Source organism: Staurois parvus, unplaced genomic scaffold (assembly GCF_062004578.1).
Source record: "Staurois parvus isolate SC_StPar_1 unplaced genomic scaffold, SC_StPar_1.0 ptg000018l, whole genome shotgun sequence".
Taxonomy (NCBI): domain Eukaryota; kingdom Metazoa; phylum Chordata; class Amphibia; order Anura; family Ranidae; genus Staurois; species Staurois parvus.
In genome coordinates, this window is record NW_028317814.1 from 3,638,419 (window position 1) to 3,662,960 (window position 24,542).

Below are 24,542 nucleotides of genomic sequence, written 5' to 3' on the forward strand. Positions count from 1 at the left end.
TGGCACCAGAAATTGCTCTGTGGATGCTAAAAAGCTCCTCCAAAAGGGAGCCAAAAGAAAAGAGGGGGTGCCAATAGTGTAGTATTTCTTGTAATTTATTGGGTAAAAATTAACATAAAACTAAGTGGGGGGTACAGTACAATATAAAAGAGAATGCAGAGTACTACAACACTGACCCTTACATAAGATGGCCGCCAGACCTCGTGGTCCTGGCGGCGATGACGTCACACGCTGTCAGCGCCTCCTGAGGCCTTTCTTTCTAAGTAACATCATCAGAGGAGGAAGCTAAGAGTTATATATTTATATGCGCATATCCTATGTGCAGCCGGTGAGTGCGCATTTTTGCCATATTATTCCCTGTCACAGGCTTTGTAATTACATCTAATGATTGGTAAGCTGCAATAGAATACATTTTTGGTTTTGGGTTTAATACCGCTTCAATGCTACACTTTCAATGGGCAATATTTCATTCACAAACACCAGAAATCATTCCCTATTAAATCTCAACAGCCTGAACGTGTACAGGCTGAAGGTTTTTTTAACCTTCATGCAGGGCCAGGTGTGGCTCCATGTGTGAATGGACACAGGGAGTAGTGATTGCCCCCATAGCAAGCTGCTTGCTCTGGGGGCACCCAACAGGAGGGAGGGGCCAGGAGAGCCTGCGAAGGACCCGAGAAGAGGAGGATCCGGGCTGCTCTGTGCAAAACCACTGCAAAAAAGTAGGTAAGTAGACATATTTGTTATTTAAAAAAAAAAAGTGAACCTTTAGAATCGCTTTAAATAAACAAACAGACAAGTTGTACACCTATAACCCTACATGCTTTTTATTACAAGACTAAATCGAGCATATGTGAAAAATTCCTCATTCAGTAACTACATCTAGGGGCACAAATATTTGGAAAGAAGAAAAAAACAAAAATTCATTAAATTATGAGAAATATGATTAAATCATCGACCAAATAGAAAATTTATATAATAAAGCCAGAAAAAAAAGTTGTAAAATATAGTTTACAATAATTATTCACATTCATGGCTGTACATCAATACATACAACAACGTGGCCCGGAACATGAATTCAATTCAAATAATTCATATATTAGAATTTAAATAACACAGACTGAACTAGAGGCCAACATTTAGCCAGCAAATAACCTTATACAAGAATAAAAATACAAAAGTGAATATCCTATCATTGCATTATTTAAGAATTTTTTTTTTTTTCAGTTTTAAGCTTAGCCTGTACATCACAGTTACAGTCAGCTACAAACCAGGTATAGAGAAGGAAAAATAAGAAGAAAAATAACATTTATATCCAACGGCCGCCAACCTGATAAGAAAGCCAACCTACTATCTTCAAGCTTTTTTTCTTTTTCTTTTTATTCCTGTTACTAAATACAGCAGGTACTAAACTCTGCCACCAGTCAAGGCATTTTAGCAGACACCATGTTATACCTAGAGATTGTGGTCATTGTGAGAGGCTTTATCCACCATGCCTACAATCCACCAATGCTTGTTCAATATATACTTGTTTGCTAGCTGTGTCACCAAATCCATATGAAATAATTCTCTTCATTCAGGTAACTGTGCAAGAATGTACGTTCTATTAAAGAGGCATACTACTACTGTAAAGAGACATAGCTTCATGGAGGAAGATGCTTGGCCATCCTGAGTAGTCTTACAGTCACGTCGGAAGCTGTGGATAATAGCGACAATACCTAGTGCTGGGATCACTTACCCCACTACAAAGGTGCTTTGTTTTCCAAAAACGTATGAAAACCTGAGCCAAGAGAAATATTTCAGCTGCCACTGCCAACATCTCCTTCCCAAAATGCTAGTTGCCTGGAAGGCAAGTGAAGTAAAAGTGCAGCACTCTATAGTGGAGAACAAATTAATAGTCATAACCAATCAATTTGCTTTCATTTTTTTTCTGATTTACTTATAAGACTGGGTGTTGTGACTTCACTATGGCTTTTCTGCCTCAATATACTAAAACCATAGGAAGCCATGCAACTAGCTCTTTCAGATGGAGCTGAGCAATGACAGTCTATATATTTCTCTTCGCACGTTACGTCTTACCCAAGAAGACGCTACTAACTTCCACTGGGCTGGGAGTACAACTCTTGTTGAAATGGCTCAGCCTACAAATGATTTTTGTGGAGGTTAATAGCCTAGACTGAGAAAGGTAACAGAGTCCTTTAAAGGTGCACCATCTTTTCTGAGGTCCAGGCGTTCGCCAAGAAAGCATTTTTTAATGCCAAAAACTAGGATGTTATTGGCACAAGGCAGAAGATTAATTGCCAAAATGCCTCCTCGCAGCAGACTAGTGAATTCGTTGCCTACACACAGTGAAGTTATAAGGGAAATTCCACAATCAGAAAAAGGAAATGTGGAAAACCTAGCCTGCTAGTGAAGCTGAAGATAAAGTACCTGTCCAACCATCAGTAAAGAACAAGCTGGGTGCCCATAATGCTTGGGATCTGGTTATTATGTCTAAAGATAAACTGCTTTCCACCACAGCCATCCAATTCTGGTCTTTGAAGCTAAAGAAAGGGAATTAGGCGTTTCCTCATTGCGATGTACTAAGCTGCATTGCCCCGTTGGTTTAACATGAATTTAGAAAACAGTTTGTTCTGTACACACAAGGCCTTAAAGAGTAACTCCACTTTTGTTGAGAAGAAAAAAAAAAAAAAAAAACAACATTCCCCTCTGTACGATCTATGTACATTGCAGAGATCGTAACAAACTTCGCTGCAGATTCCTACTTTTGTTATTCTGAAGAAATAGCAGTTTGTCTGTGTCCAGGTGGAAAGTGAATCTAATGGGAGTGATTTTATAATTAGCAATCAGCCGCTGCACTTGAAGGGTTATAATGAGAGGTGGCATGGTCTGCATCCCTTTAGATGCGATTTTCCTTTGGGAGTATCTCGCCAAAATGGCATTTTTGTTGCAGGGGATGCCCAAAATCTGACTTGCATGTTAGTGCAGACTTCTCGGAAAATCAGTATGCCAATCACACAAGCAGGAAATGACATTTCTTGGGGGTCTTCTGTACACCATCTGTGTACAGAACACCTCCAGGCTGCCATATTGCATTGCATTTTACTGAAAATTACAGCACTACATATTGAAAGGAAAGGTAATTTTTAATAACATTCAATTACACTACTACTCATGTAGCAATTGTATATGCTATGTTCATTTTTTTTTTATTTGCCATTTTTTTTCCCACAAAAGTGGAGTTACCCCTTAATGTATAAATCACCAATGGTAACCAGCAAAACAAGGAAAAAAAGAATGAAGAATGTACAGTAAATAGGTCAGAGGAAGAAAATGCCACAAAGGTGAACATTTACTTCAACTTGATGTAACAAGGGTTCAAGTAACTGGTGTAAGTTGATTTAAACTTCCCTACCAGACATCACTAGCAGGTTAATAGGGGATTTTCCAAATAGTTTTTACTGAATGTGGAAAATCGCATCAAGCATTTTAGGCCTGACGCATGACATGTTTGAATACACATCTGTATTTTTACCTCCTTGCAACCAATCCATTTCTCCTTTTTCTGTTGATAGGGCAGTCTGGAAATAGAAGTTGGTTGGTTACTAGGAGGAAGAACAGAGCCAGTTCCATTAAACCTTTCATACATAAAACTCTTGCAATTGATTCGCCATAAGTTATTGCTCCACGAGTATCAGTCAAGAACTGTAATACAAATTTCCTTGTGAGTAGTCGCCAGTTCCTAATAAACCTTTTATACTGTATAAAAAGTACTGGCTTGACCGGCAAAATGGAAGCCCCACTGTGTGCATGCAACAGGTGCTTTTTAAGTTCCTTATATAATGACAGATTAGGCCTTTTGCTTTCTTACAGAAATGACGAAATGTTTTTGACCACCAAACAGAATTCTTTTATGAACTTCCAGTTTGGTATATGACGAGTACCATAAATTCTGACCGGTCTGTTAACGCATTTGTGGCCCTTGTGTAATTATGGTTTTAAAAGCAAAAACAAATGGTTGAAATAGCAGCAGGCAAACACAGCTCTATGCTAAGACAACTTTCTGTGGGCAAATTGAAGTGTAATCAGTGGAACAGTCTTATCCTTCCCTTTTCACATAAAACTAAGCCTACTTAAATAAATCTAATTAAAAAGGTCAGGCCACCCGAAACTGGTGTAGGCAAAATAAATAGGCTTTTTAGCTTGAGCTGCAAGATCTGTGCATCCCAGTTCCGAGCTCCGCCCACCTGTCGCTGTCAGTACAAGTGGTCTCACCCTTCCCGCTGGAAGTTTTTACTTATTTTACAATATAGATCACACTACACAAAGAGTGCTATTCTTCCAAAACTTCCAATGGTGACAGGGAGATGTCAAAGCAAAAATCTCTATGGGGTGTACGAAATGTGCGTGATCAATGCTACCAACTTCCACCCAGAGCTGAAATGTGAGCTTTGGGCATATGTGTGGACCTTTAAAAAGTGGCGTAAAAATACTTTACTCCATGTAAATTATCCTGCAACAATGATTTTCTTGTGAAGGTTTTAAAAAGGGTACTGCCAGACTGAGGATAAAAATTCAGATAACTTTTCTTTACTATTAAATATATATGTATATATATTTATATATATATAAAATGTATATAACTCTATATTCAGTGCTTACGTCAACATACTATTTCCTCTGCAGCCTGATTGCTGTTATTTAAACTCTGTGTTGACAGGTGCACTGTTCCTGAACAAACACAACTAGAAGTACCACGTAGAACCGGTGACGATAAGTTTACTAATTGTACATCTCACCTTACTGAATGCACTATAAAAAAAAAAAAAAAAAAAAAGTAAAAAGAGCAGAACTGGTGTTCCTTGCACCACCGGGTAGTGGATACCATTACAAGACTGCTATGTTCTACCTTGCAGCGTTGTATAGGTTGTAAAGCTTCCTGACCAAAAACTAGTTTCACTGGCAAACCGAAAAAAAAAACTAAAATAGGCAAGAGGAAGGTCCCACAGACTACAGTATATGAGTTTGTCAATGTGTGCACAAGTACGACGATCTGTGTTTCTACCGACTGTACGTTAAAGCTGGCATAACAAGGCCTACCCACTAGGTTGCAGAAGATATAGAGCTGGTGTGCACAAAAGCAAAATCACCACAGCAACGATATGCATGTTGTAACTCAACAGAAGCACAGAGAAGAAGCAAGGTAAACCCTGGATTCCATTAATGTCCATGTTTGTCTTCATGTTTTTTTGTAATTTGTTTTTATTTTTTTCACTCTATGTAGATTTCTGACGGTATGATTTGTCACGGAGAGATGGTGGCTTGGGTGAGTGGAGAAGGGTTCTCTCTTCTGTTCTGCTATGTAAAGCTCATCTGTTGAATCAGGGAGTCTAGCAGCATGAGGGAAGCTTGCAGGACGTGGAAGAGACGCAATGCTACATGCTGCTGTTTTGGTGATTCTGGTATCTGTGCCGCCACACTTCCTGAATCTTTTTACACCACTTGTGAGCATTTCCACTTGGGTCCATCAGGTAATATGTTCGGTTAGGCTGCAAGTGAAGACAGCAAAAGTTAAAAAATTGATAATGCTTACAGATATATTAGTTGCTCATATCCACAAGCATACAATAAAAGCACCTGAAAAATCTAAATAGAATATTGTTTTAAAATAAAAAATTGTTGAAAATCAACCAGTTAACACTAAGCCACGGTAACAGAACCAGGAAAATTCTACCAGAATACAGACTGGAATAAGAATAACAAACTGTCATATTTAAAACTGTACACTATGGATGTGACAGGAGTTGGGCCCTAGTATCATTTGTCAGGATGCAAGGAGGCACTAGATATGGCAGCAGCCAGCAGAGCTGAGAGGACTGAACCTGCCACAGGACCACAGTAAGAGAGGACAAAGCCACACGCTCACTTGCTCAGCTTAGTGAATTAGTCCGTTTGTCAGTCACCTCCCACCAGCAACTTTTCATCTAGACCCCAATTGGTGGTCATGGCATTGTGACTCCAGTACAAAATGAGGGTACAGCCATAATCAGGACCAGAAGGCAAAGACAGGAATAAAAAACATTGTGAAAAGTGGTAACGGCTGCAATGCTGATCTGTGTACTCTGACAGCAGGGAGTCTCTCTGCTGTCAGAATACTATAGTGTAGCAGGGAGGATTCCCCTTATACTCCTCAAATGTGTGCGAGAATCGTTTCAGTTTTTTTTTGTTCAGCCCACCGGCTGAAGAAAAAACAAAACAAAACTGAACCATGTATGGCCAACTTATCACATGAATGACACCAGATACAGAGACACTGTTATTCTGTCCATTCAGCGCAAAGTGAAAGTTTCTGCTGATAGTCCACCACCTCAGAAAAGTTTACTTCTTTATCCACACTACCTTCCTTCGGCAGAAGTCCATCCCAAGTAGTCTACCGCTTCACCACATAAGTGTGTTCAGGCCTGAGGTTACCCGCTCAGGCCTTACAACTGGCTTAGAGCTAAAAAGTGAAGAGGCAGAAAAAGAGCATGAACTGCTGAGTACCCAACTGGGGTGGTAGGCTATTAGCAGACACTGTCAAATTGCCCTCTTTACAAACAGGTCCAATTTTTTGTGAGCACCCTGCCCCTAAACACAAAAGGCTTGAAAAAAACTATTGGTCAAGAACCCCGTTTCTCTCCTATCCCCACCCCAATACACACACAGTCTGGGCACTCAAAATTCCACGGTGGGAAAAAGTGCATTAATGCAGAATTTGGAGTACCAGCTCTGCCAGGAGGCACACTGATGTAGCCTTAGCCTTCCAGAAGCATAAATAAACATTTTTTTAAAATGTTGTTGGGGAGGAAACAGTTACTTGGTTAATGGCTTGTTAAAATCATTTGTGTTTGGGAGCAAAGGGCTGACAAGAAAGGGGACCTTTTTCCATGGAAGGTCCGCTTACATTTTATGTGAAAACATTTCTTCTGCCATAAATTCCAATTAAACTTACAGTATGAACAAAAAATGTTTTAAAGTTCTTGGCCTCTGGGCGCAGTTCCTGTGACCATGGAATCTCTCCTTTCAGGACTTTGTTTACTGGATCCACATAATAGAGGTGTGGACCCTCTGTAAGAAGCAGCTGACGTCGGCGAGCAAACAGCCCCTGCACATACAAAGATGAGGATTAATTTTTTAGTACTGAACATGAGTGAATCTTTCTCCCAGATATGTTGCCACATCAGCAAATAATTACAAATCAATCTAATGCAATACAAAGGCCCAGGCTGTTTTAGGATATCTCTGCTCATGCTGTAAGAAGAAGTAGTATATGCACGAAACCGTCTGCCGCATATTTCCCCCATTTCTAAAGCACAGTCACCAAGCATAAATTATGTTGACATTCATTAACATCTTTTCTTCAAACAGGAAAAGGGACGTCTTGTAATAAAACATCCCATTTAACATCCACCATTTTTTTTTCTGTTTCTATGGTTTTTTATTGTAGTTCAACAATAACAAGACGTGCCCATAAATTACCCACGCAATAGTTTACAAGAACCAGCAAAAAAACATATGCATGATAGTCAATATCAGGCAACATAAAGCCATAGGGATGGTATCTGGTGATAATCAATAAAAGGTAGCCACAAATCCAGGGCGGGGTCACCGTCATTGCATGGGGGCCCCCCTGAAGGAGTTTGTCCCTAGTGAGAAAACAAGGGTGCAAAAGGGTGGTAGAAAAGCATTGCCAGAAGAGAATCCCATCATTTTTTGTCCTGACAGGATAAAGTAAGAAAATATACATAAAAATCCACTATAACCTCTATAAAATTCCTTAAATAATCTTACACTTACCTTTCGTTTATCTACTGGACCCATTTTTAGGATTAAATTATTTTCTACAAACTGGTGCCTGCAGAGGAAAAAGAAAAAAAAACAGACAAAAATGAGTAACACCAAGCAAAAACGGACAAGCTTAAAGTGATATTAAAGGCTTGGGGTTTAAAAAAATGAAACGAAAAAACTCAAACATGTCATACTTACCTGCTCTGTGTAATGATTTTGCACAGAGCAGCCCCGATCCTTCTCTTCTCATGTCCACTGCCTGGCCCCCTTCCCTCTACTAAGAGCCTGCAAAGCAAGTGGCTTTTTTTTTTTTTTTTTAATTTAGTCATTTATTAAATTTTTCATGTTAATACAAAAACCCAGAAAGGGAAATAATTCTCATACGAATAAACATTTATAACATTTCTACCTTTCCCTTACTAAAAACTCTTTTCTTTCCCATCCCACTATTCCCCCTTCCCACCCCTCATCCCCCCTCCTCCCCCTCTGCAGACTCTAACCCATTCTAATCTCTTGAGGCTTGTTAATTTCTTTGCTAACATCCTAGTTCATATTTTCCTATATTTCTCTTTCAATCCTGCTCTTTCCCACTTTTCCCATCTCCTAAAATAAACTCTCATCCTATCTTCCTGCATATGGTATGATTTTTCCATTCTACCTATCTGGTTTACTCTATTAATCCAGTCTTCCTCCTTCGGTACCTCAGCTTTCCGCCAAAACTTGGGTATCAACCCTTTCGCCGCATTCAAGAAGTACCAGATACCTGAATCTTTATATTTATTTACAGATGTCTCCACATTGTGTAGGAGGCACGTCGTTGGGTCTAACCCTATGTCAATTTCAGTTATTTCTTTAATCAATTTGACTATTAACTTCCAAAAAACCTGGATTTTCGGACATTCCCACCATATGTGAAACATCGTGCCCATCTCTCCGCATCCTCTCCAACACATATTTAAATTTTCCCCATTCATCTTGTGCTCTACACTTGGTGTAATGTGCCATCGTGTGACACACTTATAATTAACCTCAACCTCTCTCATACTAACATTATCGTGTATCAATCTAAACATCTTTCTCTGTCTATCTTCATCAAACCCAACTCCCATATCCCTTTCCCATTTTGTGATAAAAATTAACTTTGTGTTTGTGTCTAATTCTGTGAGTATTCTATACACTTTAGAAATACCGTGCTTCCCATCCCTACGTGTCTCTAACAACCTTTCAAACATATTCCACTCCTGTTTTATTCTCAGGGGTTTCGGTAGATTTCCAATAAAACATTTCAATTGATGATATTTCCACTCGTCTATTCTAATAAAAATATCTCCCTTCTTCTCTATTAAATCTTTAAGTGGTCTCAATTCCCCCTCCACCAAAACATCTCTCAGTTGGGTGTCCTCCTTTCTAAACCATCTCCCTGATATCTTATTCTTTCCCGGGGGAAAGTACTCAGTATTTGTGAGAGGCATTAATATAGAGTTAAATTCCCATTTCATATTTTTGTGTAAATTGTCCCATACCCTAAAAACATTTAAAGTATAGGTACTTGTGCTTTCTTTAATTCCCCTGAACTGTGGTGGAACCCATATCATCTGACTCAGTCTAATGCCACTAAGATCATTTTCAATTGTTACCCAACTTTTCCCCTTATAGTTAAATGTCCAGTCATATATTCTAGCTAAAACCACTGCTTTATAATATCTCTTGACATCTGGGAGACCCAATCCCCCTTTCTCTTTAGTCCTACTCAAAGTTTCATATGCTATTCTAGGTTTTTTATTCTTCCATATGTATCTTGTTAACATTTTTTTCATTATCTTAAAGAAGGCTTCTGGAATTTTAATTGGTACCATTTGAAATCTATATAGTATTTTAGGCATAATTACCATTTTGACTAGGTTTATACGTCCTATCCAAGATGGATTTCCTCCTTCTAGTCTTTTTAAGTCTTCCCTGATCTCATTTATCAAAGAGATATAGTTTAATCTATACAAATGCTTAGATGAGGCAGTGAGTTTTATCCCTAAGTATTTTATTTCTTTTTCTTTCCATATAAAGGGGAAATCTTTTTGTAATTTTTCTTTTTCACTCTTTGGTATATTAATATTCAGGATCTCTGTTTTCGATGGATTAATTTTTAAATTTGATAGTTCACCGTACTCTTTCAGAATCTTCATTATATTGGGGAGAGTTATTCGGGGATTCCCCACATAGAACAGTAAGTCGTCTGCAAAAGCCGCTACTCTATGTTCTATGGATTCTATCTGAATTCCCTTTATCGATCCACTATTTCTTATTATTGACAGCAGGGGTTCGAGTGATAATACATATAGCAGAGGGGACAGTGGGCAGCCTTGTCTTGTACCATTAGACATTCCAATGGGTTCTGATCTCTCCCCATTTACCGTGATGATTGCAGTAGGCTCTCTATATAATTTACTTATCCATTCCCGCATTCTATCACCTATCCCCAGCGCTTTTAAGTTGTCCATCATAAAGCCCCAGTCCACTCTATCAAATGCCTTTTCTGCATCGATTGACAAGAGCACCACCGGGGCTTTCCCTTTTCTACTTTTCTGAATAAGCATCAGGGTTCTCAAGCCGTTATCTCTACCTTCTCTCCCCGGTACAAAGCCCACCTGGTCTCCGTGGATCCATTCAGGCATCAGATCCCTCAACCTGTTTGCTAACACCTTTGCATACAGTTTAGTGTCAGTATTCAATAATGAGATAGGTCTATAGCTGGAGCACTGAGATGGATCCTTTCCCTCCTTGTGAATAAGTACCACATGGGCCTGTAGGGATTCTCTCCTCACTTCCATCTCACCTCCTAGAGCATTCATATATTTCTCCAACTTGGGTAACAGTACTTTACTAAATTTCTTATAATACTTAACTGTATAGCCATCCGGGCCTGGGCTTTTTCCTCCCCCTGTGCTTTTTAATGCTATTTTAATTTCTTCCTGGGAAATTTCTGCGTCTAGGAAGTTCAGCTGTGCTTCACTTAGTTTTGGTAATCCCGCATTTTTTAAGTATGTCATCTTTTTTTCATTAATTCCCTCTTGAGCTTCTTTTAGGGGGGCTTGGGGGCTAATATTATATAACTTTTTGTAATACTCCGTAAACACTTTAATAATCTCTTTATTTGAATGGACCAACTGCCCCTTTGAACTTTTTATCTTTTCTATATAGTTCCTATTTTTCTTTTTATTCAAAGCTCTCATTAGATATCTTCCTGGTCTGTCTCCCCATCTATATCTCTCATTCAAAACCCTGTTGTATACTCTTCTCTTCTCCTCATCCATCAACCTCTCTAGCTCATCTTTTTTATCCAGTAACTTCTGTCTCGTATCTTTTGTTATTTTCTTCTTATGGATCTGCTCCAAGTCCGATATTTCTTTTAATAGCCCACTGACCCTCTCTCTTCTCTCCTTTTTCTTCCTTGCTCCTGTCGCAATCAGGATTCCTCTTATGAATACCTTATGGCTTTCCCAGACTGTAGCTATCGATACTTCCTCTGTTTCGTTCTCCTTAAAGTATGCCTTAATCTCTTTCTCAATTTTCTGAACTACATCCTCATCCAGAAGAAGAGCCTCATTTAATCTCCACCCCAATCCTCCAGTCCACCTTCTTCCCCATCCCATTTTCATTACGACCGGAGCATGATCCGAGAACGTCCTTGTCTCTATGTCAATTTTAACCAGATGATCTATAAGTTGGTGGTCTATTAAGATGTAATCTAATCTCGAGTATATCTCGTGTGCATTAGAGAAGAAAGTATAGTCTCTGTCTTTCATATGCGTTATTCTCCAGGTGTCCACTAGTTGATATTCATGCATCACTTTTTTCAAAGCTCTCAGAGATCTACTCCCCTCTCTTTGCACAGAAGAGGTATTATCCTTTTGTGGGTCCATACAGAAATTTAGGTCTCCAGCTACTATCAAACGCCCTTTTTTAAATTCCATTAATTTTTTCAACAGGCCCTTCATATACATCTCCGGGTTTTTATTAGGGCAGTATATATTGGCTAAAGTGCACTCAATCCCCTGAAGTCTACCCTTTAAAGAATAAAAACCTCCCCTCCGGGTCGGTTCTTCTATCCTCCAGCTCAAATCTCATATTCTTTGCCAGACCTATTGCAACCCCTTTTGCTCTTTTAATTGGAGAATCTGCATAGTACCATATTGGGTAGTGTTTGGATTTCAATTTCACATTTGCCTCTATCTCAAAATGCGTCTCCTGTAAAAATACCACTGACGTCGCCCTATGATGTAACTCATTAAACAACCTAAATCTCTTCCCTGGACAACTCAGCCCGTTCACATTATACGTTATAAACTGTATTTCTTCCATCATTCCCAATTAACTCCATCTCTCTTCCAGATTGCCTCTTCCTCTTTATCCCTTCTGTCCTGCAGAGTATTAACCCAATACCTCCTCCCCTCCCTCCCACCCAAATCCCGTCTCTTCCCCCCTCCCTCCCAAACCACCCCCCCGCCCCACCCCCCCACCCCACCCCCTTTTAGGCCTTCTACCTGCCTTTCAATCATTTGTGGTGAAGATACCACCTTTGATTTTTTGTTTAAACCTTGGGGTTGAACTCCTCCCATGTACGACTTACCCACCCTCCAACCACCACCAATTCCCTCGCTTCCTTAAAATTTTTTAACCTTAACGGGACACTTTGGGGAGAAAGTTAGGGGACAAGAGAAAAAAAAAAAAAAAAAAAAAAAAAAAATACTCACTCTATCCCAACTAACTCCTCACTACCTCCCCCCTACCTACTTCCTGCCATACTTCTTTTCCCCCAATACCTATTTCAATCTCTGTTTCCCACCCACTAATCCTCATTCTCTGCAATTCCAGTCTGTCACAGAAGTCTCTTAAGTCCTCGGGAAATCTCATGTATGCTGTAACACCGTTCTTCCATCCGATCAGACACTCTGGGTTACCCCATCTATAATGGACATTTCTTGCTCTCATCTGCTCTAACAGGGGCCTCAATGCTCTTCTTCTCCACAAAGTCTCGTACGATAGATCCGCAAAAATCTGGATATTTATATCTCCATAATTAATAGAAGTTCTTCCTTTAATCCTTCTCCAAATCTCTTGCTTATCTCCATGATTTTGCAGCTGAACAATCAAATCTCTTGATTTTTCCTTCCCGATACCTTGTTGGGGCTTTCCTGATCTAAAGACTCCATCCAGTTTAATTACCTCTGTTTCAGGTCTATCCATAATATAGTTTAACATTTTACAGACTTTTTCTTGCAGTTCTCCCCCTTTCAGGATATCAGGGAATCCTCTTATCCTCAAGTTGTTTCTCCTAGACCTGTTCTCATGTACTTCTATTTTATACTGCAGTTGTTTTTGCATATTCCTCATCAAAGCGGACCTTTTTCCTAAGTCTGAAATGATATGGGTATGTTTGTTGATATTTCCCTCTATTTCTTCCGTTCTCTTTAGCAGATGCCCTAGATCCTGACGTATATTTGTCATTTCTTGCTTAATAGTTTTTTCCAAGTCCTTGAACATTACAGTCATCTCTCTTTTGTTCGGCACTTGCAAATCTTTTTCAAGATCTTTCCTCGCTAAGTTTTCTGTCCATTGTTGGCTACTACTATCCAGACCTATTGACAATCTGGGGCTATTCTTCAAGGTAGTTTCCATTTCCCCCTTTTCATTTCCACTATAGGCCCTTTCTGGAGTCGCATTACCCTGGGAAGTAAATTTTTTAATTGAGCCCGTCTGTGACCCTTTAAGCCCACTTCCTTTAGCGCTTTTATTCTTCATATCTTCTGCACTTAGTATAGCTCTTAAAACAGCAGGAGGCTTTAGGCAGTATATTGGGGTATTAATATTAAACAGTCTCTGCCACTTTAACACTTCATTTTCTTATTTCTTTTCCCAGGTCTCTTCTGTAGCCACTTAGTAATTTCTCTTTCCCTTTTCAATTCTGTTTTCACTTTTCCAATCCCCTGGGAATCCCCTTTCTCTCTTTGTTGGTGGTTAGCAGTCCTTCCCACAGTTCAACACAGTTACACAATTATATGTGGGATCATACATATGGACTCACCCTCCTTCACTTGTTCCCTCACCCAGTGAGTCGACTCAGATCTTCAGCCGTCCACTCACCGCACTCATCCAATGTCTCTGGGGGATTCCTGCAGGGTCTTCTGTAGATTTATGTGCTCTGTCGCCTTCCACTCCTGTGCTGCTGATGATTTTATAGATTTACAGCCGGCATCTCTGTTCTCCTGTCAGGGAGCCGGCGTTTGTCAGGGAACCGGCCGGCGCCTCTGTTTCCCAGTGCGGCTTTGCGGCTAGCCAGCGTGGTCACGCCGCTCTGCTCCGTCTCCCCGGCAACCCGACAGCTGGTCCCAGGTCTCCGCGATACAAACACCGCCCGGAGCTCCGCATCCGCACTCGCCGTCTTCTCCCCTCAGCACGCCGGCACCCTCTCCCCCTGGGGACCTCCTCGCTCAGGTAGGGCTTCGGGCATTAAAATGCTCTCGTGGTGGTGGTCTCCTCGTGGGTTATCGGAGAGCACTCACATCGTGCTCTCCGACGCCGCCATGTTTAGGCTCCTCCCCCAGCTGCAAATCCTCGTGTTAGGTGCAAAGCAAGTGGCTTGCTCTAGGGGCAATTGTGCATGCTCAGCCCTCTGCTCACTAATCACTAGCTGTGGCTCCCTCTGCTGTGTCTCAGCCAATGAAGAGATAAGACTCGGGAAAGATGTGGCTCCTGTGCACAGCGCTGGATTGAGATCAAGCGCAGATAAGTATTAGTGGGGCTGTGGGGGGAGCAGCATATAGAAGGTTTTTATACCTTCATGCATGCAGCCTTAACAACCACTTTAAGCACATGTAGTGCTTGGTTTGTAGAGGAGGACAGCTGACTCTCTTATAGCTCTTCATACAATACTCTGATAAGCAGTAAGGCCCTGTTCACATCTGAACATTATAGGTGGACCTACTTGCTGAATCGTTGTAGGGAGTGTTATTAACTGGAGACTGTCAAACCTAATACATAGCTTGTTTTTTTTTTTTTAAATTCTTTATTTAGCACCATACAAGGTACAATACAGTTAAGACGGCACAATGGAAATTGATATGTACAAAGGTAACATAAGACTGAATTTTAGGAGGTACAATGCACACAAAGACAAGGAGTATTAATATTAGTAGCAAAGTAGCTTCAACAGAGTATAACAATAGTTATGAACTCAAAGGTGTTTAAAAAATAGATGAGAGGCAGTAAAAAGGGGTGGTAATGTTAAAAAAGATGTACAAACTATGTCTCTCGGTCTGTGGTAGGGTAAGCGCTAGGAAGGGTGTTTATTATGGGATCAGTGAGGAAAAAGAGAGGGTGGGGAAGTTTTGGTAGGCATGGTATGGTCCCTCTCATTAGACCGGCCGGCCTTGGGGAGGTTAGGAGAGTGGAGCAAAAGAATAAAAAGGGAAGAAAGCAGGGTGGATAAAAATCAATGATTTTATTTTAAAAATCAAAAAAAAAATCTGATTTTTTTAAATAAAATGCTTTTTGAGGAAAATATATTACCATCCAAAGGTTATTCCATCATGAAATAAAGATTAGGTTTTTAATTATGTAGAATAAGGCTGTATATGTTTAATTTTTTTGGTAAATAAATTCCATTAATCCATTCACGTCATGCTCTTCCAGAGGTTTTTGTAAGATTATTGGGCAGTTTCTCTGCCTACAAGATATTATCACAGATGCTCGGTTTACTTTGCAGTTCTCAAAACTGAATTTGACTCAGCGGAGATCACATGCCTCTTCTTCACAGCAAAAATGTTATAACATGAACAGAGTTAAGAAAAAGACCTTCATCCTAACTTCTACAAACCTATGAATACAGAATCAACCCCCAAGAAGTTCAGTGAATAGAATAGAAACAATATTTTTTTGATTGTTTGGAGTGGAATAGATCTGCACAAGAAGAATGTGAGACTAAGTGTGAGGAGGAAGGGGGGACAGTCTAAGTTTCTTAAAATACATATATTTTGTTTAGCCAAATGAGTTAACAAACATGGATGTTTGTTTAAGCAAATAACATATGCTGGAATGTTATTGTTTCAGTTGAATAAATCTATTTAAATTGTTATTATTAAGGTAATGATTATTTTTCTCCTTCCTAAGTACAACAGAAAAGTTGTCCAAATATGAATGATTAACCTATTAAACTGGGGATAAAAAAACTAATATGAAAAGTTGTTATTCTAAAAATCTTCATCTACTTGCATATTAAAGTTATACCAGCAAGAATTAGTCTTTATGTAGAAAACTAGGATTTAAATCAAGCCTTACTGACTAGTGATTTAAATCGTGATTTAAATCAGTTTGATTTAAATCAAATCCACCCTGGAAGAAAGGGACAGTATGGTAAAGGGTACAGCAGAAATAGAAGACAGAAAGGGAGTAGCGCTGTGGGGGATCAGTTGGCTAATCATGGCTGTCGCACAACGGCCCTGTATTTTCCTGAGTTTTTTAATATTCTGACTAGTACGACCATGTGTTTCCAAACCTAACACATAATTAAGATTATTTTATAAGTTTTCTAATTTAATATACAAAAATACAAAACTGTTTTAATGCCACGCCAATAGAACACACATTCACAAAATACAAACATGACCGTGTTAACCCTATATTTTATATGCATACATTTCTTTCTATATATAGATCTCAAGTACAAGTACAGATAATACCCAGAAATGTTATATTTTCTTCAACACCTTTATGGAGATTTGGTTTGGACACTTTTTAGTTACAGAAGAAACCACTAAATGCCTTCATTTAAAGTCATAGTCCACATTTTGAAAAAGAAAAAAAAAAACATTCAAATGGACCACTGATAAAAGAAAAAATGTGCACTTATCAATTTTCTGCATTCAAGAATGGGACGTTCAGTGGATTGCAGCTGCAATGCATACATTCCTTTGGACTCTCCCCCCAACCCCAGGTCTGTAAGGAAGTAGGAACCTACAGTTATACGGATGAAGTAAACAATGGACTATAAGTGCGGTGACTTCATGTGGGTGTAACAGAAAACATGATCACAAAGGTGGACTTGGCTCCTATGCAATATTTTTAATTTAGAACCTTTTAGGTTCTAAAACGTTTGATTTAGAAAAAGTTAGAAATGGAGCCACTTACCACTGGTTTCCTCCGGCTTGTTTTTCAAGCAGTAGCCGCTTTTCCTCCTCTGAGAACTGTAGATCAAGCTCAAAAGAATTATTGTCAATGTCGTGGATGTACTGTTCTATGTTACTGCCAGAACGCTGTGGCTGAACGGGTTCTGGTGTTAGCAGTGTTTGGGGCGATACAGACAAGGCTACTTGCATACCTCCAAACTGACTCAGAAGGTCATCATACTGAAAGACAAAAAGGCATATATTAAATTACATTAGATGACCATAGGTGCATCACCTGTAATTCTGGATTTCAAATGGGGTAACAAACATTGGAAATTATACTTATTCATTAAATAATAAAAGTGCTCATGGATGTGCCACAATCAAGAAAACAAACCTTTGCCGCAGTCCTCTACTTGTGTTCAAATGTCACAATGAAATTGTAATAGGAAAAACAAATAGACCCCGCATAATCAAAAACATATGCATATGTCCAACATACCACAAACCAGTCCCAAATTAGTGAAACAAGTGCATATGCTTGTGCTCAGCTTAATTAATGAATCATCTCCAAAATGTGCTCCAGTGTCCTCGAAAAAAGATGCCCCACATGGACTGACACTTACCCCTATCCAATGACCATCTGTCTATAGAATGGTCCTTCATGCTTTAGGAAGACTCCCAAGGGACCGGTTGTCTCCAGATCCTAAGCCTGTGACCATCTATCCCCGAGGTGGTCCGTATTGCTTTGTGGGACAATTTCCAAAGGGCTAGTTGTCTCCAAACCCCCGCAAGTTGCGAAAAAATATATATCACTATATACAATGCAAAAAGAGGGGACATCCCATAGTGTAAAACTGTATAGTATATTTATTGGGGGTAAATTGTAAATAAGTACACTCACAAGAGAAGTGCCTAAGCTCGGCACCTGGTGTACTCAGCTTTGTTACTCCTACAAATGGAAGCCGCTATACTGAAAGCTCCTTGGAGCAGCATGCGTTCCACAGGGCGGATGTGACGTCGGCGGAAGTTGCGTCATCAAACATGGACGTGTTTCGATACAAGATTGTCCTCAGGTAGTGCAAAATCCGTCATTTTGGTAATGGTATTTATACCCTTCAACCGGATATTAGTTTGATACAGCTATCCACAACATTGCTGGTAGGCAATTCTAAATGGGATAGATTCCCTTTTCTCAAGGTTGGGGGGAGTATTTAGACTTGTATCTCCAACCTGTAGCAAGCAAAAGTCCCTCTTATTTAAGGGATAGCATAGATGTTATTAATAAAATCGCTGGTCTTAGGGTTGAAGATTCCAGTCTATTAGTAACGATAGACGTGGAATCACTAAACACGAATATTCAGCAACACCATGTGAGTGATGCAGTCAGGTGGGCCCTTAAGAAATATACAAATTTAGAGAAGGTGCAAAGAAAATGTATTCTGGAAGGACTTGATTTGGCAATGACTAACAACTTCTTTTGGTATGATGGCCATTACTACAATCAGATCAAGGGAGTGTCTATGGGGGCAAAATATGCCCCAAGTGTGGCCAACATTTTCCTGAACAAATGGGAAGAGGAAGAAATTTATGGAAAGACATGGCCTGAACTATACGTTTACCAGAGACACATTGATGACATCCTGGTGGTATGGCAGGGAACTAGGGATTCTTTAGACAAATTTATCTCACATATCAATTCCAATGTGTATGGAATCAAATTCACTGCTAGTATTCAACAAGAAAGTATAGACTTTACCATATTCAAACACGCTGATACACTGGGGACTAAAACATTCTTTAAAAGTACCGATAGAAATGGATACATACCAGTGAAAAGCTGCCACCACCTGAGATGGAAGAAAGCTATCCCCAAGGGCCAATTTATGAGGATAAGGAGGAACTGTTTATTGCAAGAGGATTATATTAAGCAAACTGATATCCTCGGACAGATTCAAGGAAAAGGGCTATACATTTGAGGAATTAAGTAAAGTGAGAGAAGAAATAGGTTCCCTACGTAGGGAAGATTTACTGGAGAGAAAGAAAAAAAGAAAGCACTAAGGTGAAAGACACTGCCTTCATCACTTGGTTCAATAAACAATACAAGGAGTTAGTAAAGTGCTTTAGAAGACACTGGCCCATTTGATGCAAGGGTCCTATAATAAAAACTATACTCCCAAACAAACCGTCCTTTATTTATAGACGGGCCCCAGGTTTAAGACCCAAACTGGTTCATAATATTCCAGACCCCCCTAGGAAAAAAAACTCTACTTCTTCCAGGAGGGTTGTTTTTTCAGGTGTGGAAAATGTGACCCATGTAGACATACTAAGAAATCCAAAAAAAATCACCCCAGTAGCTGTGGACACCAATATCTATTGGAGGACCACTCGGAAACTCACTAAAAGAGTAAGCGAACATATTACCAACATTAGAAAGATATCAGAAACAGTGTCTCGAATCATTTCAGATTGTTGCAAAATAAAGATCCATCACATCTCTCTTTTTTTGCTATAGACAAGATAGACAGACACTGGAAGGGATCTTATATGGTTAGATAAATTTCAAAAAATGAAATAAAGTGAATATATGAACTTCAAACTGTTGAAATAGATCTAAACTGTTTTTTGACAGATTTTTAAAGAAACAAAGCCCATGGTAATTACAGCCATCATTTATTATAGTTTCACGTTTATTGTATTTATTTAGTGCTAGCATTATGGGCTACTAATTTTATATGTGTAGAAACATAGATTACCCAATTTATGAACCTTGTTGGGTCCATTCTATTTGAGCGGTTTCCCCTTTAAGGGGATAGTTCTTGTGGCACAATATGGAAGGTTTGCTTAGTTTATTTTTATTGTTACAAATATTGCTTGCATTTATGGGTTAGGTTTGAGTAATGTCAGCAATAATTAATATGAAGCCAAAGAATGTGTAACAGTGAGTGTACTCAGCAATGTTGCGGGTAGTTGTATCAAACTAATATCTGGTTGAAGGGTATAAATACAATTACCAAAATGGCAGATTTTGTACTTCCTGAAGACTATCTTGTATCGACATGCGTCAGAGTTTGATGACGCAACTTCTGCCGCTGTCGCATCCGCCCAGTGGAACGCACGCCGATCCGAGGAGCTTTCAGTCTAGCGGCTTCCATTAGTAGGAGTAACAAAGCTGAGTACACCAGGTATCGGGCTTAGGCACTTTTCTTGTGAGTGCATTTTTGAACAATTTACCCCTAATATATATACTATACAGTTTTACACTGTGGGACGTCCCCTCTTTTTCCATTGTATATGGTGATATATTTTTTCTCACCTTGCGGGGGTGTAGAGACAACTGGCCCTTTGGAAATTGTCCTGCAAAGCAATACAGACCACCTTGGAGATAGATGGCCACAGGCTCAGGATACGGAGACAACCGGTCTCTTGGGAATGTCCCTAAAGCATGAAGGACCATTCTATAGACAGATGGTCATTGGATAGGGGTGAGTATCAGTCCATGTGGGGCACCTTTGTCGAAGACAGTGGAGCACATTTTGGAGATGATTCATTAATTAAGCTGAGCACAAGCGTATGCACTTGTTTCACTAATTTGGGACTGGTTTATGATGTGTTGCACATATGCACGTTTTTGATACTTATTCATTACATTTTTATTACAAAAAAACACAAAACAAAAAAAAACCCATAACCATAAGCAGATAGTATATGTGTTAAAGTGTGCAAGCTATCACATCTTTTCCCGGTGGTCATCCACCTAGTACGCATAAGCATTGTTTATCCTGCAATATCACACTGGAAAAAAAGTGAAGATACTGCAGTAGTTGAAAGACAGCTCATGTGACATCCAATTTTGGTACCATTTAATTTTGAGGAAAAAAACAAACAAACAATATTTTTGACTTTTTGCTATTAAATATGTCCAGTAAAAAAAAAAAAAAAAAACCTAATTTCATCATAAATTTAGGCCAAAATGTATTCTGCTACATGTCTTTGCTAAAAACAAATCCCAATACGTGTAAATTAAATGGTTTGCGTGAAAGTTTTAGCGTTTACAAATGGCAGTATAGATACTGGAATTTTTTTATTTTTATTAGTAATGGCGGCGATCAGCGACTTATAGCGGGACTGTGGCAGGCATTCTGACACTGGTGAGAATTAACTTGGTGCCAATGACATCCCCAGTGACACCAATACAGTGATCAGTGCTAAAAAAAAAAAAAAAAAAAAAAAAAAAAAAAAAAAAAAAAAAAAAAAGCACTGACACTGTACTAATATCACTGGACAGGAAGGGGTTAACATGAGGGGTGATTAACTTCTGAGAGTGTTTCACTAGGGGCCTGTGTCCCTGTGCTTCACTGTAAACACACAGACACAGCCCCCTACCCGGAAATGCAAATGCATATATGTATACACACAAACACATGATTTTGCGCACACACGCGCTGCCCTGTAGCAGTATTTCTGCTATAGGGTGGTCGGGAAGCGGTTAATCGCATGAAAAATTTGACAGGCTAGTTGTACAAAAGTCAAACAATTGAATTGTGTACAGTCAGCCTGCCCATAGGTGGTTTGAATCTCAGCCAATCCCTGCTGAATTGGCCAAGATTCGAACCATCTATGGCCGGCTTTAGCCTTCCAACTAAAATATCAAGTACAACTTGACAGATACAACTACCCCCTGTGTTACATATACCACATGCTGAGAACACTTTTTTTTTTTTTTTAAAGTTATAATTTCTAAACATTTTTTTGCTTTACATGGTCCAGGTCATGGTTGGATTTGATATATAATAAGCATATACCATATTGTGTGATAAAGAGATCAAACCTGAGAAAAAAAATGAAACCTTCTGAGCCAGTCTTGATAAATTACTCATAGTGTCTTTTAAGTACTAAAATGCCTGAGGACCTGTTATTTTGGTAACTATAGGCCTGATTTACAGATCATTAAACTTGCTGTAACCCCTGTATTATTAATTATTTACATATGTGATCAGGCGAAATAAGCAGTATTTGCTAAATTAACAGCACTGTGCTTCCAGCAGTATGCACGAGTGAACTCTACATACCCCATACTAATTATCAAATATACTGAAATAGTCCCCATGTAATGCTAACGTGCCACAAAAGTGCTACCACATGCAATACTACTACTCATACACCAGTGAGGTATGAAAGAGGACAGTGACCCCATTGTGGTCTACAGGTGAAGGGCCTAACATATTACAATTGGCACATTCCTCCTTATCACTCTTATTAACTGAAAAGGTCTGCAGAGGAGGGATAGCATTCATGAGAAAACCATAAATATCAGGGAATATGTAAAAACAGAAGTCCCCTTCCCTATTCCACATTTCCAAAAGGGTCACAGAGAAGTGGATTTTGCTTAAAAACTCAAGTTAAAGAGCAAAGTAGTATATCGCAACCAACCAGTTTTGTCTGAATATGAGACAAACTGTATATACTGTATTATAAAATTGGTACTTTTTGCTAAAATAAAACCAAATTCTACATTTTCGTAATTTGCCTCATACATCAACACAGAGCGATAGGCAGCCCATTATAGGCTATACAGCTGATGAGACTTTGCATAGCACTGCACCCAACCTGCTGAAAAAAAAAAAAAAAATTGTAAACAAAAGGGAGAGTTTACAAGTTAATGCCTGTGTGAACGGGACACTATACTGCGGCACTGCTCATAGAACTATGCCTGTGTGAACGCGCAGTACTAAAGCAGAAAAATTTATATGGGCCTTTCTCCTATTCCAGAGGTGGGAAAGACAACTTATATAAGGAACTTCCTGTGGTGGGGGAAACAGGTTCCTCAAAACTGTAGCTTATGTGTTGAAGGGTAAAGAGAGCTGCAATCAGTGGTCAAAAAGCTTTTCAGTGTGAAGAATACATACAGTGCCTTGAAAAAGTATTCATACCTCTTGAAATTTTCCACATTTTGTCATGTTACCACCAAAAAAGTAAATGTATTTTATTGGGATTTTATGTGACCAACACAAAGTCACACAAAATTGTGAAGTGGAAGGAAAATGATAAATGGTTTTCAAAACTTTTTTACAAATAAATATGTGAAAAGTGTGACGTGCATTTGTATTCAGCCCCCCTGAGACAATACTTTGTAGAACCACCTTTCGCTACAATTACAGCTGCAAGTCTTTTTGGGATGTCTTCACCAGCTTTGCACATCTAGAGAGGGACATTTTTGCCCATTCTTCTTTTCAAAGTAGCTCAAGCTCTGTCAGATTGGATGGAGAGTGTATATGAACAACAATTTTCAAGTCTTGCCACAGATTCTCAATTGTATTTAGGTCTGGACTTTGACTGGGCCATTCTAACATACGAATATGCTTTGTTATAAACCATTCCATTGTAGCTCTGGCTGTATGTTTAGTGTTGTTGTCCTGCTGGAAGGTGAACCTCTGCCCAGTCAAAACTGTTAGTGCTTTTATTTGTATTCCAGAGCCTTGAAAAAAGTGGTGTCCTCAAACAAACCCTGAAATGCCTTGGCAGTAATGCCATCTGCTTTACCAATAAAGGCTCCTTACCCACCAACACAAAAGCTTTGGTTTCTGAAAGACATATGTATTGTTACAAACTGGGGCACTTGCACATTAATTATTTTAAATGCACAGGTGAACTGAAAGTTGGTTTGTTAGTGCCCTCAAAACAGTAAATTGTTTTTTTCTTTCTAAGCTGGGATCTTGATTGACACTGAACTAGCATGAATGTTGTCTAACATCACAGTTTTACTTACATTTCCATAGAATTCTTCATCGTCTTCAGCCATTGCCGGTAAATAAGCTGTGAGTTTTGGAGGTGTCTGAAGATGCAGGTCCTTCCACGTGATGCCATCAAAAAACGAATGGGCCTTGAGGGGGCCAAAGCCTCCCAATTCTTCACAGCCTAATCGTTTAATAGGGTCTTGGACCTGTCAGAGAGGACAAAATCCAGGCAGTAGTTAAAAAGTTGAACAATGATTAGAAAAATAAGGTTTTTGTACTTGCCATAAAATCAAATTTTCTGAACTCTACTGAGGGAAACATAACTTCATCCACAGTTGGCCGGGAAACTGATCTTGCAATGAGATGTCCAAATGTGAGAATCCTCACAACGAAACATCGCTTAAGGATTGCCAAGTGATTCCTGAGAGTCTGGTAGACAACTGAAGGGTACCAGACTCAAAAGAGAATATGGTACACAAAAGGTAGCCCTGCAAGTTGGGAAATTGAATGAGAGATGAACAGTATTCACAATCCCAAAATGGTGCAAATGAAAACAAGAAGAAGATAAGCAAAATCCACCCACTTTTTCAAAGGATCACCCTGGAACCTACCTAACCTTGAGTACAGAATTTGACTCATAGAATCTCATGACCTGCCTTAGTCCTGCAAAGCAACCCTAGTCATGGAGAGGGTTTTAGGAAGCTTAGCTACGCTAATAAGAACTGTCACTTGCTAAGGAGAAGAAACGAGAAAGGGATTTAGAAGAACCTTCTCAAGAGGCTGTGGATGAACCACAAAAGACAGACCCCACCTCCAGCTGCTG

General features: G+C 39.3%; 1 protein-coding gene across 1 annotated transcript in view; it reads right to left on the reverse strand.

Moving 5' to 3' along the window:
* Positions 1 to 797: 797 nt before the first annotated feature.
* Positions 798 to 24,542, reverse strand: part of PDPK1 (3-phosphoinositide dependent protein kinase 1) — a 92,128-nt gene continuing 68,383 nt past the window's right edge. Inside the window, exons 10-14 of the mRNA XM_089682158.1 lie at positions 23,752 to 23,925; positions 17,005 to 17,222; positions 7,834 to 7,891; positions 6,989 to 7,141; positions 798 to 5,546 (exon numbers count right to left, since the gene is read on the reverse strand). Of these exons, the coding sequence (XP_089538284.1) occupies positions 5,433 to 5,546; positions 6,989 to 7,141; positions 7,834 to 7,891; positions 17,005 to 17,222; positions 23,752 to 23,925 (717 nt within the window). The 3' untranslated portion in view covers positions 798 to 5,432. The remainder of the gene's footprint in view (positions 5,547 to 6,988; positions 7,142 to 7,833; positions 7,892 to 17,004; positions 17,223 to 23,751; positions 23,926 to 24,542) is intronic.